Source organism: Eleutherodactylus coqui, chromosome 12, assembly GCF_035609145.1.
Source record: "Eleutherodactylus coqui strain aEleCoq1 chromosome 12, aEleCoq1.hap1, whole genome shotgun sequence".
Lineage (NCBI taxonomy): Eukaryota > Metazoa > Chordata > Amphibia > Anura > Eleutherodactylidae > Eleutherodactylus > Eleutherodactylus coqui.
The window spans coordinates 102,657,261-102,670,530 of NC_089848.1; the positions used below are offsets into that span (position 1 = coordinate 102,657,261).

The window sequence follows — 13,270 nt, forward strand, 5'->3', positions numbered from 1 at the left end:
AGGAGTTCTGCATTTGGCCGTGTTATTTGGAGTGACAGTGTTGTATTCAGCTGCTCTGGACTGTGCAGCAACTGTTCATCAGAACGATTCCAGACATCCTCCTCTGACCCCTTTCAGTGACTAGTTATTTCCATCTACATGATCCCCTTTCACTTGATGTTTTTCCTTTATCACGCCATTCTGCTCACACCATTACACGAGAAAACCCCACAAGGTTGGTCGTGACCCCTGTTCCCGGCTAGTCTAGCACCAATGACCAATCCTTGTTGGAAGTCGCTCAGATCACTGGATCTTCCCACCTAATGTGGATTTACATTGAAAATGATCCATGGAAAATTTGTCACGTGATTTCATGCTGAATTCCAGGGTCATGGGGATAATTTTCATCCAGGGGAGCTCCAATCATGAGAGGGAAGAAAATGTATCTAGTAAAGTGACCAATCAGTTTGTATTAACAGAATGTAGGAATTAACTTGCATATCTAAAATAAACTTTTTGCAGTCCAGATAGAAGAACTTCTATCACCAGAGACATCATTTATTACAGACACTGCATTATATTTCAGACTGAATCAAAGCAGTAACGTTAGTCTGTGGCACAATATCGCCCACAAGATCAGCAAAACGAAGGGACTGATTAACCCTCAATGTAAAATACCCAAAGTACCTACTTTACGTAAAGAATGGCTGATTTCCACAACGGCAGCCGCTATGATGGTGGAGAGGATTCCCCTGTGGACCTCGGTAGACGCGGTGTGCCAGCACTGAACTGTGTGTACGAACTGGCTAAGAGGGACCTGCATGGACTGAAGGAGCTGCGAGATAAGGCAAAGACAAATTAAGGAAATACAGTTATAGTCTCCATTGACTGAGAAACAAAAGAACACATTTAAAAGAATGAAAAAAAATGGTCCAATTGGGTTGTTCTTGAATATTTTACTGGAAACCCGTAAGCAGTAAGCTTCACCCAAGGGCCCTACACTCATCGGCAAAAATTTAAAAAAAAATGCGCCCAGATAGAAGTGTCCGATTGCTGCAAAACTTGGCATGCTATTATATCATGGCAGATATGTAAATGATTACCTGCGGCCCGATTAGACACAGAGTCTTGCCATCAGACGCCATCAAAAACGCTTTCCCTTTGCTCTATGAAAAGGCTCTCAGTGGCCTGAGAGATCGATGACATTACGACGCACTCGAAGGGGGAGGGAGGGAAACCAGTTGTATACAAAAATGTTATAAAGATATGTAAAAGGTGGAAAAGTTTTAAAGAAATACTTTTAATTAAAAAAAAACACATCCCCAAAAATCGAGAAATTGTGTTTTCTTACTATTTCACCCCAACAAGAAATTCTTTTGAGTTATCCAAAACATTAGATTAGTGATTCTCAACCATAGTGCTGAGGTACCTTAGTGAGCCGTGAGAAGCTCCCAGGGGTGCCGTGGACAGGAGAAAGAGAGAGAGATCTGGTTTGTTCTGCACGGCGGATACGCTTGGCTTGCCAGCCAGCGTTCCGCGCGCATGCGCCGTGCCTTATTTAAAATCTTCTGCTTTCCCACAGCACGTCTGCAGTGTCAGCTGCGGGTGTGCCATGGACTGGACGGCTTCCATTGACTTCAACGAAAGCCGTCCCTGCGGGATACGCAGAAAAATGGACCAGGCTTTTCCCAATCCATAAAAATTTGTGGTACAGATGTAACTTGTAGAACGTCTCACATGACCAATGCAGTCACAGCAGGCGTACCTGGAGTGCTTCCTCACGCTCCTTCCTTAGCCGACGAGCTGCAGTCTCCAGCGCTTTGTGGAAGATTTTCTGAATAGCATCAAGGTGTTTATTCAAGTCCGTAGAGGCATCACTCATCTTCTGAGCCAGACAGACGTCTGTGACCTCTTTCAGTACAGAAATCAGAATTGGCAGGTAGTTATAGGACTTCTCTGGAAAACAGAAAATCATACAGCACATGCAGCAGCTCTTGGGGGTTGGAAATTTACTTGAACGGAATCGGTCATCAAGTTCTTACAACCCAATCTGTGATAAACCTGTAACAGCACTGCTAATGAGATTTCCTTATTGTTACTTAGTTTTGCAATACCTGCCTGGTACCTTTACAATCTGTTTTTGATGTTTTCCTGTGCTGTATTCTAATGAGCTGAAAAGAGTTGGGCGTTTCCTGAGATGCCGCACTGAGCCGCCCCCGTTCTTCATTGGTATAGATATGGATTTTGTTTCTTGACTGTAAATCCATGCAGGCACCAGAGCAAACCCTGCCCGTGCCTGCCCACCTCAGCTCTTCTCTAGTCGCTGTGACTTTAGCAGCATACGGCGCATGGGCACAGAGGAGCGCTCCTCCCATGGTCACCTGACCTTAGACACAGAGTTACGATTGTCAAGGCGCATGCACAAGTATGCCGCTGCAGTCACAGCAAGTGAGGGAGAGCTGAGGTGCGCAGGTGCGGGGAGGGTTTGCTACGGCGTCTTCGCAGGATTACAGCAAAGAAGCTAAATCAGTATGCATGCCAAATAAAGAAGAGGGTCGTACCCGGCGCAGCGCTGGAGGAAACATCTGACTCTTCAACTCATTAGAATACACCGCGGGAAAACTTCAAAAACAGATTGTAACGGTACCGGGGCACGTAGTACTAAACTAGATAGCGATAAGGAAAGCTCGTTAGCAGCGCTGCTATTTCTCTTACTAGAGACAGCCTTCACTTAGACAGTGGTCAGCATGTTAGGAGGATGTGAGGCCCCTAGCGACCAGCGCTTTAGAGGGATTTTTTTGGTACAAAAGCTTAATTTTAAATAACGTGATTTGCACTTTTGCTAACTATCATACTAACTATAACATAAGTACAAGTTTGTTCAAACTGCATTGCCCATTTATGGTATAAAACATTTAATACATTTTAAATAAATTATATAACATAATTTGCATTTTTTTTTACATGTTATGTTGTGCCTTCTGCAAATCTAAAAAAATAAAATAAATTCAAGTTGCCCGTCATTCTGCACTCTAAATACCCCATAATGGCAAACTGAAAACAGAAGGTTAGAAATCTTTGCAATTTTTTTTTTTTAATGAAATACTAACATTTTGCATTGACATAAGTCTTCAAACCCTGTACTGAGTTAAACCTCTTGGGGCAAATACAGCTTCCAGTCTTCTTGGGTCTGATGCCACAAGGTTTGCAACCTGGATTTATGGATTTCCTGCCACACTTCTCTGCAGATCCTCTCAAGCTGTCAGGTTGGATGGGGGCCGACTGTGGACAACCATTTTCAGGTCTCTCCAGAGAGGTTTGATTGGTTCAAGTCTGGGCTCTGGCTGGCCACTCAAGGACATTCACAGAGTTGTCCCCAAGTCACTCCTATGTGGTCTTAGCTTGGCTGTATGCTTAGTGTCATTGCCTTGTTGGAAAATGAACCTTCCACCCAGTCTGAGGTCCCTTGCGTTCTGGATCAGGTTTTCATTAAGAATATCTCTGTACTTTGCTATATTCAGCTTTCCATCAATCCTGAAGGGTCTCCTTGGTCCCCCATCCCCACAGCATAATGCTGACACCGCCAGGCTTAACTGTCGGGATGGTATAGGGCAGGTGATGAGCGGCGCCTGGTTTCCTTCAGACATAATGCTTTGAATTGAGGCCAAAAATTTCAATCTTGGTTTTGTTACACCAGGTAATCTTTTTTTTTTCACAGTCAGAGTCCTTAAGGTGTTTTTTTGCCAAACTACAGGTGGCTTTCATGTGTATTTTACTAAGGAGAGACTTCTTTCTGGCCGCTATGCCAATAATGCCTAGATTGGTGGAGCGCTGCAGTGATGGTTGACCTTCTGGAAGTTTCTCCCATCTGCACACAGGATCTTTGGAGCTCAGCCAGAGTGACCATTGGGTTCTTGGTCACCTCTCTTACCAAGGCCCTTCTCCTCCAAATACTTAGTTTGGCTGGTCGGCAGCTCTAGGAAGAGTCCTGGTTGTTCCAAACTTATTCCATTTAAGAGTTATGGAGGCCGCTGGGCTCTTGGGAGCTTTCAGTGCAGCAGAAATGTTTTTGCAGCTCCTCCAGATCTGTGACTCCACACAATCATATCTCTGAGCTCTACAGGCAGTCATTTCCTCCTTATGGGTGGTTTTGGCTCTGATATGCATTGTCAGCTGTTAGACCTTATGATGTGATTGGATGTGTCTTTTAAACTTATGTCCAATCACCAGAATTTACCACAGGTGACTCCAATCAAGGTGTAGGAACATCTCAAGATGTTCAAGAGAAATGGAAGGCTTCCATAGCTAACTTTTAAGTGTCATACCATAGAGTCAGAATACTTATGTCAATGGAAAATGTAAGTTTTTCATTTTTTAAAATTTTACAAAGATAAATTCTTATTTTGAATCGGTTTTCTTTCAGAAACTAGATGCTACATTAACTGATCTTCCCTGTGCTATTGGGGAAATAAAAGAATGCAGGCTATCTATAAGCAGAGGGATGGTGAGGAAACACTTAGCTAACTTAAAGGAATTTAAATCTCCAGGTCCCGATGGATTACATCCTACTAAAGGAAGCAGCAGAAATAGTTGCTAAACCACTCGCCATAATCTTTAAAAACTCCCGGGGATCAAAAGTCCCAGAAGATTGGAAAAGGGCAAATGTGGTGTCCATCTTCAAAAAAAAAAAAAAAAAAAAGAAGGAAGACACAGACCCAGGTAACTACAGGCCTGTGAGCTTGACCACTGTACCGGAAAAGATCTTTAAACAAATTATTAGGCCCAATGTCAACGGCGTATTTTAATTATAAGGGAGTTCCGCACCTCTAGCCGCCCATAGGAATGCATTAGCATTCGCAAGACAATTTATAAAGCATGCTCCATTTTTCTGTGGATCTCACGGGACGGCTTCCGCTGAAGTCAATGGAAACCGTCCGATCCATGGCGCAGCCAGAGCTGTCACTGTGGACATGCCGTGGATCTGCAGGAAAGCAGGAGATTAAAAAAATATATATTGCAATGCACATGCGTCTGGCACGTTGCTGGCGTGTCCAGACGCATCCACCATGATGAAGAAAGAAGATCCGGTTGGGATGGAGGAGATCCAGCGCTTGAGCTGGACAGGTAAGAAAATGTTTTTTTTCTGTGCATGTGTGCGGGCACAGCTAGATTCCGCTGTGGAATTCAGCAGTGGAATCTGTGCGTGCAAGTGGACATTGGACCTTAAACAGCATGTATTCAAGCACTTGGATAGGAATGGAGTAATTAAACAGAGCCAGCATGGGTTTGTAACAAACAAGTCATGCCAGACTAATCTAATTTCCCTCTATGATAGAATCACGGACTGGGTTGATCAGGGAAATGCAGTAGATATAGTACACCTTGATTTTAGTAAAGCATTTGATTAAATAGCTCATATCATCCTTATTGAAAAAAATGACCAAATATGGGATTGACAAGGCAACTGTTAGGTGGATTCACAACTGGCTGAGTGATCATAAATGGCTATGCATCGATGTGGAAGAATGTATCAAGTGGGGTACCAAAAGGCTCTGTCCTAGGCTCAGTGTTGTTCAACATTTTATAAATGATCTAGATGAGAGAATTGATGGGAAACTGATCGAATCTGCCGATGACCCAAAGCTAGGAGAGAAATCTAACACTGGAGGAGAGAGAGGATTCAAAAAGATCTAGACAAGCTTGAACAGTGGGCGGCGACTAACAGAATGGTATTTAACAAGGAGAAATGCAAAGTCCTTAAATAGGGGCAAGAAAAATGGACAAAAGCACATACAGAACGAGAGGAACTGTGCTAAACTACAGCACATGTGAAAGAGACTTAGATTGAGACTGAATATGAGTCAACAGTGTGATGCAGTAACAAAACAGGCAAACACACTTCTGGGTTGTATTAAGAGAAGCATAGAGTCTAGATCATGTGAAGTAATGATCCTCCTCTACTCTTCCTTAGTCAGACCTCATCTGGAATACTGTGTCCAGTTCTGATCATCCCAATAAAAAAAAAAAACAAACAAAAAAAAACAGGCAAATTGGAGCAAGATTAAAGAAGAGCTACCAAGATGGTGAGCGGTCTGTAAATCATGTCCTATGAAGAACGGTTAAAGAATCTGGGAATGTTTAGCTTGCAAAAAAGAGGCCCGAGAGGAGACTTAATAGCTGTCTACAAATATCTAAAGGGCTGTCTCACTGTAGAGGGATCAGCCCTATTCTCATTTGTACAGGGAAAGACTAGAAGCAATGGGATGAAACTGAAGGGAGGAGACACAGATGAGCTATTAGACAGTGAGGGGGATCAATGAGTGGAACAGGTTGCCACGGGAGGTGGCGAGTTCTCCTTTAATGGAAGTCTTCAAACAAAGGCTGGACAGACATCTGTCTGGGATGATTTAGTAATCCTGCACTGAGCAGGGGGTCGGACCCGATGACCCTGGAGGTCCCATCCAATCCTACGATTCTATGACAGGGTCTGAAGACTTCCTGAAGGCATTGTATGTGTGCGCATATATATTCTATATAATATACATGCGTGTAAGTGTGTGTGTATATGTGAGTGTGTTATAACCTGACATGCACATAAATAGCAATAATATAAAATGTATTGTATGCATACGTGATGCTTTAGGATTTTACACACTCCGTGTTTCAGTAACACTTGTATTACAATACTCATCATAACTACTTACCATTTTGCATTGTTGAAATAACAAGTTGAAGAAGATGTGCCTGAAATTCTGCGTCCCCCAGGCCGACCATTACTACATCTTTACAAACAGTTAAGTAGGTCTAATAAAGAGACAAAATATATGCACTACACATAAATCAATGACTACAATGACAGCAGGCACATCGCTTCATAATGCTTGTGGTCCCTTTAAGATGACTGTCTTTGACCATATGCCCAAAACAAAAGTCAAATAATGCGACCAGTCTTGGGGTGCGTTCATACGTAGCTCATTTGCTGTGGATTTTGCTACAGATTTCACAACTTCAATTTGAATTCAATTAGGGGTGAAACCTGCTGCAGACCTGCAACAGAATCTGCAGCTGATCAGCAATGTGTGAACACCGCCTTATGTCCCTCAGCATGGAGTGATTTGTTCCAGTAGGAGAGTGCTGATCAACAAGATCGGCACTCGTCTAGCCAGCCTTTACATGGGACGATTCAGGCTCTTCCCCCATAAAGAATCATTGCCGTGTGCGGCACATCCGCCGTTCACAGATGATGTGCAGATGACAACCTTTTTTTGGCTGCACAAAAGATGTTTTATTCTGTTTGTTGGCTGAATCGGTGCAAGTCTACACAGGTCAACAATCCGGTAAGCGAGCGTTTCTATGAACGTTCATACCAACTGTCAGCCCGTGTAAAGGGGTCTTTAGTTGTAAAATAAATCTCAAGGAGCCCAAGGCTGGGTTCACACGGAGCGTGGAAATTCCGCTGCGTTTACAGTAGTGGCATGCTGCGGAAATAACCCGCACAAAGCCCTTGTGGAGAGTGACTGGCGTCACGGAATTCAAATCTGTGATATGTCAATTATGTCGCCATTTCTGCTGCGGAACTCTCAATGAGGGGGTGAATTCCACACAGGAATTCACAATGAACCCCTTAACAAATGGTGCAGGTTTGGAGGCAGGCATTCTGCGGTGGGATGTCCGCTGCAGGACATTCCGCTGGAAATCAGCCCAGTGTGACCTCAGCCTAAGGGCTCCCTCACGAGCGGTTTTACTGCATATTAGGCACGCAGGTTTTGCACACGTAATACACTGTAACAAACCTTACATTGCTTTCAATTGCGTGTCTCACATACAGCACCTGTAAAAAAGAACACAGCATGCACTGTTTTAGTGCAGATTACCGTGCATACACGCCAAGATCGTGTATAGGGATTGTCGGCACACAAGTACGCAATGCACTGCGTACTGCTGCGTGCTCCACACGCAAGAGATACGCATGCGGTTCACTGTATAAAATGCTTGTGTGAGAGGGCTCTCTGCACAGGCCAAGAAATGGCCAATTAGAACGGTCACCGATCGTCAAACAGCATGTGGATTGTCGTTCATTACTGCAGTTCAGACTGGCAGAGTATTGACGGAGTAGGAATAGACGATCGTTAGTGCGATACTTTGTCCCCATACTAAAAAGCACAACTCCAAGTTAACAGAGAGTGATGTGCTGCCGATCACTGATCGTTTTTATGCCTGCATGAACGATCCAATCACCATTTCCTTGTGCATTGTCTGATCGCAAGCAGATTCAGACAGGCCAATGATTGTGCAAAAACGGGAATTTTTTCTTACCGATAATTCCCTTTCTTAAAGGCATCATGACAGCATACACCTGGAGGTTGCTCACCTGCTGACCTGATGGGACAGGAAGAGGCAGAACATAAAAAGCACCTCCCCTCCACCAAACACCAGTGCGTTCCAAATAACCACAGTGACAGTATACTTAACCAGAAGGTGTGTTTTATTGGCCCCACACACCTTAGACAAAGAAATCATAAGCATACACATTACCTCATGTGTTTAAACCAACAAGGGTAACCGTGTCGGTAGGGGGGGGGGAAGCCCGTATGCTGTCATGATGCCTTTAAGAAAGGGAATTATCGGTAAGAAAAAATTCCCGTTTTCCCTTCGTCATCATGACAGCATACGCTGGAGGAATACCAAATAAGTGGCATGGGCTTTTTTAGGGAGGTATTACTGCTTGAAGCACCTTCCTCCCGAAGGTTGCATCCTCACTAGATTTTAATGTCCAGCCTATAAGGTTTAATAAACGTATGACTAGAAGTCCACGTGGCTGCGTTACAAATCTGTTCAATTGAGGCGTGCGCTCTTTCTGCCCAGGAAAATGCCACCGCCCAAGTAGAGTGGGCTTTCAAACCTTCTGGGGGAGGAATGCCCTTGGCCTTGTAAGCCTCCTGGATGGCTCTTCTGAGCCACCTGGCTTATTGAATCTCTAGAAGTGGCCTTCCCTTTGGCCTGCCCCTGAGACTGAACGAAAGTTAGTCAGTCTTTCTGCAACTTTCCGTTGCCTCAAGGTACACTAATGCAGCTCTTTTAACGTCAAGATTATGGAGCCTCTGCTCGTTTTCGTTTTTAAAATTTAGACAAAAGCTGGAATGACTATTGGCTGGCCTCCGTGGAAGTCTGACAAGACTTTGGGTTGGAGGGAAGGGTCTAAGGAGAATACGATCTCATCAGGGTGCATAGTCATATATGGGGCCCTTTGCGAAAGGGCCTGAATTTCACCCACGCACATAGCCGACATAACTGCCACAAGGTGGGCTACCTTGTACGTCAGCAAGGCGATGGATAGGTTTCTAATAGGTTCAAACGGGGGGAAAAAAATAAAAAATTAAAAATCGCAGAAGGCCTGAAGGACTATAGTCAGATCCCGGGGGGGGGGGGGGGGGCACACCATCAGCTTCATGAATGGATGCAGTCTACTCGCTCTTCTAGGAAATTTCCTGATCCCCTTGTGCTCAGCAAGCGTGAGATCAAAGAATGCCCTCAAAGCCACTACTTGGGCTTTGAGGGAATCTGAACTCAACCCTTTATACGGGCCTGCCTGGACGAAATTTAAAATTTTTACGAATGTCTGATTGGATGTCCTGACCCATCCATTCTGAGATTTTTTTCCAACTTTGGGATAAATCTTTTCCGTCGAGGGCATAAGGCTCTCGCACATAGTGGAAACCCCGTTAGATGATAAACCCTTTTCTAAGAATTTTACCAGTTCAAGATCCAGACTGTAAGCCTGAACTTGTGAACCTCCGGGTAGAGGAGAGGACCCTGCAGCAATAGGTCCAGTCCTGACGGAAGATGGAGAGGCTCTCCCACTGACAGATCTCAGGAGAGGAAACCAAGGTCTTTTGGGCCAATAAGGCGCTACTAACGTTACTGACAGCCCTGGCCACAGTAATTTCTTAGGAGTAGCGGAATCAGGGGTAAAGGGGAAAAAGCGCAAGCTAAGTCCCAAACCCAGGGGTGAGAGGGGGCGCCCGTGCCTAAGGCTTGTTTCTCCGAGTCTCGGGAAAAGAGAAGACGGCAATTGGTATTTGCGCTTTATGCAAACAAAACTATTTTGGGTGCCCCCTATTTGTCCCGAGCAGGCTAGACACTTCGGGATGGAGTCCCCACTCTCCTGCGTCTACTTTCTTCCTGCTTAGAAAGCCCGCGACTGAATTCTCGGCCCCTTTATACGGAAGGCCGACAGTTACTTAGTTGTGAGTTCCGCCCATTGAAGGAACCTTCTCGCCAAATGCTGAAGTAGAGGATTCCTGGTGGAACCCTGGTGGCGAATGAGTGGCACTGCCATCATGTTATCGTAAAAAAATCCTCACATGCTTTATCCCTAAACAGTTTGCAGGCTACGTCGGGTTTCCCAAACCTCATTACGTTCTCTAACGTTAGATAACCTGGATCTCTCATGAGGGTCTTAAGTACCCTGTATATGGCCACCTTCAAAGGTGACGCCTCACCCTTTTGCGCTGGCATCAGTTATCGCATCAGTTATCAGTTACCCCATTAAAAGGCTGTCTGAGGACAACCGTCATCGGAGTGAGGATCTAGCCCTAGTGGATATAGGGATTGTCCTGTCAAGTGAGGACTGACTTGTCCCCCTTCTGGAGGATGTGTCTGAAGATCACTGCTGTGGAATTGGGCCCAGGGAACCACTCCAATGCATGAAGTCATTAGCCCCAGGATCCGCATCACCTCTTATTGAAACTGTAGATTTTTTATAGAGAGCAGAACATTCTCTAGAATGAGCTGTTTCCTTAGAGGAGGAAGGGATGAACATTGGAGACGAAAATCCAAAATGACTCCTAGGAATTTTTTCCTGGTGTCCGGATCCATGTTGGATTTCAAATCATTACTGATCCAGCTCAGACCCTTAGACAGCTGAAGCGTGGACCCCCAGTATGACCTCAGAATAGTGAGGGGATCTGCCACCAGCCGGAAACCATCTACTGAGCTATGCCCCCTTTCAGATGGGGGATGATGATAATCCCGCGATTGTGCAGAAAGGCTACCATTCCAATCACCCCTTTGGAAAAGCTCGGTGAAGCAGAGGAGATTCCAAAGGGAAGGCGCCATTCTCAGCGCAAATTTAGGAACTTTTTGCGAGTTGTCATAATTGGGGATGTGATAATACTCATCCTTAATGTCAATCGTAGCCATAACGTTATCCCTACCAATCAGGGGGGTTGCGGTTCTGATCGTCTCCATCGGTGGGAGCCATTGGTTCAGAAAGAGAGGGGAGTAAAACCCTTTCCCCCATTCCGTCTTAGGGATGGGGATAACTGCACCGATATCCAGCACGATTTGTTCACCCTTAAGAAGAGCCTGCTCTAGGGTTGGTGCCGGGATGACGGTCACGGTAGAACCGGAAGCCCGTACTTGGACCCAGGCCCACACAGTCCGAGGTTAAAAAAGAATCTATTTGGAGGGCGGGGTACTAGCTCAAATCTTGTACCCCTCCGTCACCAGGCCTGCGCTTGTGGGATCGATTCCTGTCATTAGGATCGTTTCCCAGCGTGTAGTAGGCACCATCAGTAGCTATGTTTCTCCAACTAGTGCAGAAGTGAACTAATCTTCTGCGGGCATGAAGATGCAGGTTGAGGGACAACAGTAAGACCCTTATCGCTTCCTCCGGTCTTTCCATTCCCCACTTATGTTTATAGAGGAGGGACATGGAATTAAGGCGCTTTTTGCGGGGTCTGATGACTAGCCGCCCCGAACGGGTAGGGTACACAACCTATCCTTGGAGGTTATGTCTCTTGACCACTACTTTACCCCTGAATGACTGCCGCAGTGGTGCCGGAAAGCCCGTCCTTGGACCCAGGCCCACGCAGTCTCCGGTTAGCTCCCGGATGAGGTACTTCCCACTGGGGCAACCGGGGCTGGCAGAAGAGATGCTCGTGTTGGATAGGGCTGCCTGAGATCCGAAGCAGACTGCCTAGTCAAACCGCAGTAGAGCGAGCCACCAAGGTGGCCGCAGTATTAGCTTTATAATGAAGCTGGACGTGGACCAAGCCTTACGCATGGTCATGTCTACTTTGTTGCCTTTGAGCGGGACGTATCCTCAGATGGCGTCTCCTCAAGGATAGCCTCTTCATTGTCTGCCAATAAAGGACACTCTTAAAATTCTTTTAGAAATTAACGGAGCTTGATCCATACAATTCCAATCATTAAGGATCAATGGTTTAAGTGTGGCTTTTACAGGGAATGTAGATTTACGTTGTGGAAGCAGACTGCAACATGACGTCCTGCACAGTGCAAGGTTTTTAGGGTTTTTTTTTTTTTGGTTTTTTTTAAAACGAGATATTTTTTCTCCCCCTGCGACACTTCCAAGAGCTACAAGATCGAATTCTTCTGCCATGTCAGAGTCGGACTCTAACACTGCTGGAGCAGACCCTCTTGTGGCCCCTAAGGGCCCTGGTTGGAGGTCCGAGAGGTAGGACTGTTTCTTCCCGGACAACTGACTGGATTTCAGACATGGGGGAAGATTTTTCTTCCTGCAGAATTGTCGCTGAGCAGGAAGCGCATAATGTTTTAGAATAGGAGTCATCAAGTTTTGTAAGCATACAGGACGCTTTTTACTTCTCCTCCTAGCCTCCCTAGGTTTTTGAGTATCCCTGTCGTACGTGACAAGGGAGAGCTCTGTTAGTAAGGGAAGTGTAGTGCAGGTGTCTGTAGGTTGGCCCACAGGACCACTTACAGTTTGGAGATTCTCTGGGTCCTCTCTTGGCCGACATCCTGCGCTTGTGGGATCCATTCCTGTCCTTAGAATCGATTCCTAGCGTGAAAAAACAAAACACCAGCCGACTCCCCTGGTGCAGGGGCTTTACATTTTGAATTTGGCGCCAAGCCGCGCCAGGCCACGCCCCCTTTGTGCGCTCCATCGAGGCCACGCCCTCTTGCGGAGCATCTGGCGTCACACTCCTTGTGTTCCGCCCGCTACAGCCGGGACCCAGAGATGGCGGTCGCCGCCTGGTTGGCGACCGTGGTGGCGCCGGAAAGTCCGTCCTTGGACCCAGGCCCACCGGAGATGGCGGCTGCCGCCTGAAATGACGGCCGCAGTGGTGCCGGCAGCCCGTACTTGGACCCCGGCCCACGCAGTCCCCGGAAAGCGCCCAGATGGGGTCCTTCCCACTGGGGTTGCCGGGGCTGCCCGAAGAAAAACGCCGCCGCTTCGCTGGTAAGTCCTCCTCCGGCATGGGACAGCGTCGCTGGAGCTCTGCCGTTGCTGTCCTGAAGGGACAGGAAA

The 13,270-nt window shown here is 46.2% G+C and overlaps 1 protein-coding gene across 2 annotated transcripts in view; it reads right to left on the reverse strand.

The window, feature by feature from the left end:
- NCAPG2 (non-SMC condensin II complex subunit G2) overlaps positions 1–13,270 on the reverse strand; it is a 61,366-nt gene that overhangs the window by 5,807 nt on the left and 42,289 nt on the right. For both annotated transcript variants that reach the window (XM_066585370.1, XM_066585369.1), the window contains exons 22-24: positions 6,684–6,783; positions 1,745–1,935; positions 671–814 (exon numbers count right to left, since the gene is read on the reverse strand). In XM_066585370.1, coding sequence (XP_066441467.1) covers positions 671–814; positions 1,745–1,935; positions 6,684–6,783 — 435 coding nt within the window. The remainder of the gene's footprint in view (positions 1–670; positions 815–1,744; positions 1,936–6,683; positions 6,784–13,270) is intronic.